The sequence below is a fragment of the Panthera pardus genome, unplaced genomic scaffold (genome assembly GCF_024362965.1).
Source record: "Panthera pardus isolate Hobbes unplaced genomic scaffold, ASM2436296v1 HiC_scaffold_3, whole genome shotgun sequence".
Lineage (NCBI taxonomy): Eukaryota > Metazoa > Chordata > Mammalia > Carnivora > Felidae > Panthera > Panthera pardus.
This window is the reverse complement of record NW_026526876.1, coordinates 33,524,542-33,529,354: the sequence shown is the minus strand read 5'-3', so window position 1 is coordinate 33,529,354 and position 4,813 is coordinate 33,524,542. Positions and strand designations below refer to the sequence as shown.

The following is a 4,813-nucleotide window of genomic DNA, read 5'->3' as shown; positions in this document are numbered from 1 at the left end:
GAAAAGCACCCAAGTGGGTTGAGACAGAGGGTCAAGCATTGGAGGGGAAAGAGAACATCACAGGTGATTAAACAGTAGTCCTGATCGTGTCCGCATACTTGAACTTGGCCATATTCTTTCTAGAGAGCCCAGCAGGTAGAAATGGGGCTGGGAGAGACGGACAGCAAGGGGCCCAGTCAGTTATCCTGTGCCCAGCTCTAGGGAGAGAGGCAGCAGGTCTGAACATGGGGGGGTGGAGGGTGGTGATGAAGCAGGGCGAGGGTGACAGATGTTTCCCAGGGGACCCCTCGCATTCAGTCTCCTGCCTGATGACAAGCAGGGGCTGATAAGGGGTGAAGAGGAGGACAGGTTGGGAGAAAAAAGTTCAGTCCTAACCACGGACACCATCCCCAAGGCGAAGGCTCTCTTTTCTACCGCCCAACACAAAACTTGTGTAATGTGAGGAGCCAAAGGGTAGAGCTAAGAGCTCAAGCTTTGGAGTCTTTGGGTTAAAATACCTAAAACGAGAGAGCGGCATTTAAAAAAAAAAAAAAAAAAAAAGCGTGGCCTCCGTAACCAGACAGCTGGGCTTGAACCACAATCATGCCTCTTAGGATCCACATGACTTTGCGAAAGTTACTTAACCCCTCTGAATGGCAGAGCTGTCTCCATTCCAAACCCAGCCTCACCACACCCACCTCACAGGGTGACTGTCAACACGTGGGAGCTCCTTCCCCTCCTGCGTCCCACCTCCCACGCCCACGATATGGGGGGGGGGGGGGGGCAAGGCGGCGGGGGAGTCTTCGGGAAAGACCCCACCAGTATTACTGAGCTTTGCTGTGTCCTGGACCCGTCAGGCTGTGGGGTCCGAGAAGGCCTCGGGGAGACACCTTCAACCCCCTCCCATTTGTTCAAGAACAGAGACCACACAGGTTTGCGTCAACCGGAAAGTCAGCTTTATTAGCCCACCACCAGCAGAGGGGGAGGGGAGACAGCTTGGGGACCGCGCTGGGAGGACAGGGCCCTGACGCAGGCCTTCAGGAGGTTGGGGCCGGCGGGCGGGCAGGAGGCTCCGGAAGAGGCAGCTCATTGCTTGGAGTTCGGGCCCTGGCTGAAGCTGGACGAGCCCTGCTCCTTGAGGATGGGCCGGGTCTGGTAGCCAGAGGGGGACGAGGAGGAGGAGAAGACTGTGGGGGAGAGGCGAGGGGGTGAGAAGGGTTCTGGGAGCTTAGAGGCCCCACACAAGGAGAAGGGAGGGCTGGGGGCTCAGGGGCACCCGGGAGCCTCAAGGGTCTTACCGTTGTGGGAAGAAAAGGACTGGCTGGACGCTTGCTGAGAGGAGAGGCTGCAGGGGAGAAAAGGCGGAGCAGTTAGACGCGCTGGGAGCGGCGGGGCTGCAGGGGCTGCGGCGCAGGACCCGGAAGGAGGGCAGTGCACTCACTGAGCATCCTCGCCCTCCAGCAGGCGGCGGTAGGTGGCGATCTCCTGCTCCAGCCGCGTCTTCACGTCCAGCAGGATCTTGTACTCCTGGTTCTGCTGCTCCATCTCGCAGCGCAGCTGGGCCAGCTGCTCCTCCACGCTGCCGATCAGGTCCTGGATCTGGGCCAGCTGCATGCAGTAGCGGCCTTTGGTCTCCTCCAGGCTGCTCTCCAGGGATGCTTTCTGTGAGTGGGGGAAAGGGAAAGAGTCAACAGAGGGGATCATTACTCCCCCCCACCCCAGGCCTCTGGGCATGTTCCTGAGAGGTACATGGATTTTGGTCCCAGCTGGGCTACTGATGGGCCAGACGATGTGGAGAAAAGTCACTCCGTTGTTCTGGGCCTTAATTTCTGTGTCTATATAATGGGTACAATGACCCCTCCATCCCACTCCTGGGAAAAGAGGGGCGGAACTGTATTGTGGCAACATTGAGGGGCCGGCGGCATTACTGGTGACTTGGGGACTGCGGCGAGCCGGGGTCCTTCATACCATGCTGAGCTGGGACTGCAGTTCAATCTCCAGGCCCTGGAACACCCTCCGGAGCTCGGTCACCTCCGTGCGGCCACTCTGCACCAGTTCGCTGTTTGAGGCCACTTCCTTGTTCAGCTCCTCGGTCTGAGACAGGAAAAGAGGAGCAGGTGTGAGGCACCCTAGAGGTGGCCCCTGGCTGGGAAGTCCTGCAGGAGAGCTGAGCGCCTGAGCCCCACCTTGCTCAGGAACCAGGCCTCCGCGTCTCTGCGGTTCTTCTCCGCCATCTGCTCGTACTGGTCGCGCATCTCGTTCAGGATGCGGCTCAGGTCCACACCGGGGGCGGCGTCCATCTCCACACTGACGTCCCCGCCAGTCTGACCCCGCAGGGCAAGCATCTCCTAGGAAGGGATGGTGGGAGATGACCAGCTCAGCTGAGCCCTTTCCTGGCCCCTGAACTGGCCTCCCGCTGCCAACACCAGCAGCGACCTCACCTCCTCGTGGTTCTTCTTCAGGAAGGCCAGCTCCTCCTTCAGCCCTTCGATCTGCATCTCCAGGTCAGTCCTGGCCAGGGTCAGCTCGTCCAGCACCCTGCGCAGGCCGTTGATGTCGGCCTCCACGCTCTGGCGCAGGGCCAGCTCGTGCTCATACCTGGCAGGACAGAGGTCGAGGCATCAGGCTCCATCTGCGAGGCCTCTGAGGTTCAAAACCAACAGCCCCACAGCTTGCCCACCCCCCCCCCCAACCCCCGCCCTCTGCACCACACTCCGCCCACCACAGCGGTGGCTCACTTGGTCCTAAAGTCATCGGCTGCCAGCCTGGCATTGTCAATCTGCAGAATGGGCTGAGCGTTCTCGATGGTGGCCGTGATGATCTACAGAGAAGGTAAAAGGACAGGCCTCGTTAGCCAAGACCCCAAAGCTCGGGGGTGAAGAGCAGAGAGGGGAGGATACAGTGTCCCCAAACTTGAGGGTCGCCTGGCTGGCGAGTCAGGCCCTACACTCTTCCATCCAGCCAGCCTGGGTGTCTTTTGCAGCCGGCTCAGGGTGCGCGGAGGGAGGCCCCCCCGGCTCCTACCACCCCATCCTCGGCCCCAGGCTGAGAGAAGCTGAGGGAGCAACGCAAAAATCACTTGCAGGGAATAAGAGAGTCAGGGCTCCAGCCAAGCTCGGACAGCTGGATGCTGAAAAGGGACCCTCTGCCAGCAATGCGGAGTGGCCTCTGTCTACTCCCCCAAGGTGGCCTCACTCTCCCAGTTTGTGAAACAAAGATGCTAGAAAGTGATTTCTAAGGGCCGCTGAAGCCATGGCCTGTCGCAACCACCAGGGTCGCCCGCCTGGCCCACACACCTTGTTCCTCAGGTCCTCGATGGTCTTGAAGTAGGGGCTGTAGTCCTTGACCTCACTGGGCCGCTGCCTCTGGTACCAGTCGCGGATCTTCACCTCCAGGTCGGCGTTGGCCTCCTCCAGGGCGCGCACCTTGTCTAGGTAGGAGGCCAGCCGGTCGTTGAGGTTCTGCATGGTGAGCTTCTCGTTGCCAGAGAGGAGGCCGCCATCACCCCCTCCAAAGCCAGCGCCGAAGCCACCACCGAAGCCAGCACCAAGGCCACCTCCAAAGCCAGCACCAAGGCCACCACCATATCCTCCACCGAAGGCGCTACCCAGGGCCCCACCAAAGCTGCTGCTGCTGCTGAAGCCGCCGCCGTAGCCGCCCCCCAGGCCACAGGCCCCCCCGGAGGAGTAGCGGGAGGAGGAGACAGACAGGCCCCCGTAGGCGCTGGGGGCCCGGCAGGACCCTCCGGCCAGCACGGAGGACATGCGGCTGGAGCCGCCCCCGATGCCGCAGGAGCCCTTCATGGAGCTGGAGGAGGTGAACTGGCGGCTGCAGGTGGTCATGATGCCAGGAGGGAGGTGAGTGAGCGAGCGAGCGAGCGAGGCGGCAGAGAGGAGAGAGAGGTGCTCAGGGAGGCTGGGAGGATGCTGGGGCAGCTCAAACCCCCGGAACCTTTATAGGCGCCGGGGAGGGCGGGGCCTCCCGACTGCTGAAGGAGGGTTCCCCTGCCTGTTTCATCACACCAGGTCCCATCCAACTCCCCACTCCGGATCAGGATTATTCAGCCCGGGGTCGACTCACTTCACTGGGTGCTGCTCGGAGTTCCCACCCAGCTCCGGGGGTGTGGGGCCGAGAGAAAAACTCACAAACACCAGTCGGCCGTGACTCAGGCTGGGCGGCGGGAACCGGCTCTCGTTCCCGGAGCCTAAGGGGCCAGCGGGGCCTTGGCACAGGCAGTTTTGTGGCGGCTGCGTCCCCAGGCGGTGAGTCAGCCCGTGAAGGACTCCCTGCCCCACGGTGACAGCCTTGGCTGAGAAAGGCCTCACCGATGCCGGCCTGGGGCCGCCTCAGGATGTGCTGTGGGGATCCTGCCTGCCCGGCTCTGAACAAGGAGAGCTGGGTTCATGGTCTAACTTTGCTTTGCTCTCTGTGTGACCTGAGGCCCCCTTGCCTCCCCTCTCTGGGCCTCTGTGTCCCCTCAGTAAAGTGACAAAGCTGGACTGCCTGATCGTGGAGTCCCTTCTAGTTCTAAAAATTCTCGGAGCGCCTGGGTGGCTCAGTCGGTTAAGTGTCCGACTTCGGCTCAGGTCATGATCTCACGGTCCGTGGGTTCGAGGCGCACGTCAGGCACTGTGCTAACATCTCAGAGCCTGGAGACTCCTTCAGACTCCGTGTCTCCCTCTCTCTCTCTGCCCCTCCCCTGTGTGCTCTTTCTCTCTCTCAAAAATAAATAAATATTTTTTTAAAGTAGTTGTTGTTTTTTTTAATTCTCTGACTCTCTTTCCCTTTTTGGATCGGATCCAGTGTCAGAGGCTGCCTTTGAGCCCCCAGAGTC

The 4,813-nt window shown here is 60.8% G+C and overlaps 1 protein-coding gene across 1 annotated transcript; it reads right to left on the bottom strand.

Moving 5' to 3' along the window:
- Positions 1 to 912: 912 nt before the first annotated feature.
- On the bottom strand, positions 913 to 4,003 carry LOC109258588 (keratin, type I cytoskeletal 16). The gene is made up of 8 exons (XM_019435492.2): positions 3,276 to 4,003; positions 2,718 to 2,800; positions 2,421 to 2,577; positions 2,166 to 2,327; positions 1,948 to 2,073; positions 1,421 to 1,641; positions 1,278 to 1,324; positions 913 to 1,166 (listed from the first exon to the last, which is right to left on the bottom strand). Exons 1-8 carry the CDS (start codon positions 3,819 to 3,821, stop codon positions 1,066 to 1,068), a joined length of 1,443 nt encoding a protein of 480 aa, XP_019291037.2. The 5' UTR covers positions 3,822 to 4,003; the 3' UTR covers positions 913 to 1,065.
- Positions 4,004 to 4,813: the final 810 nt, after the last annotated feature.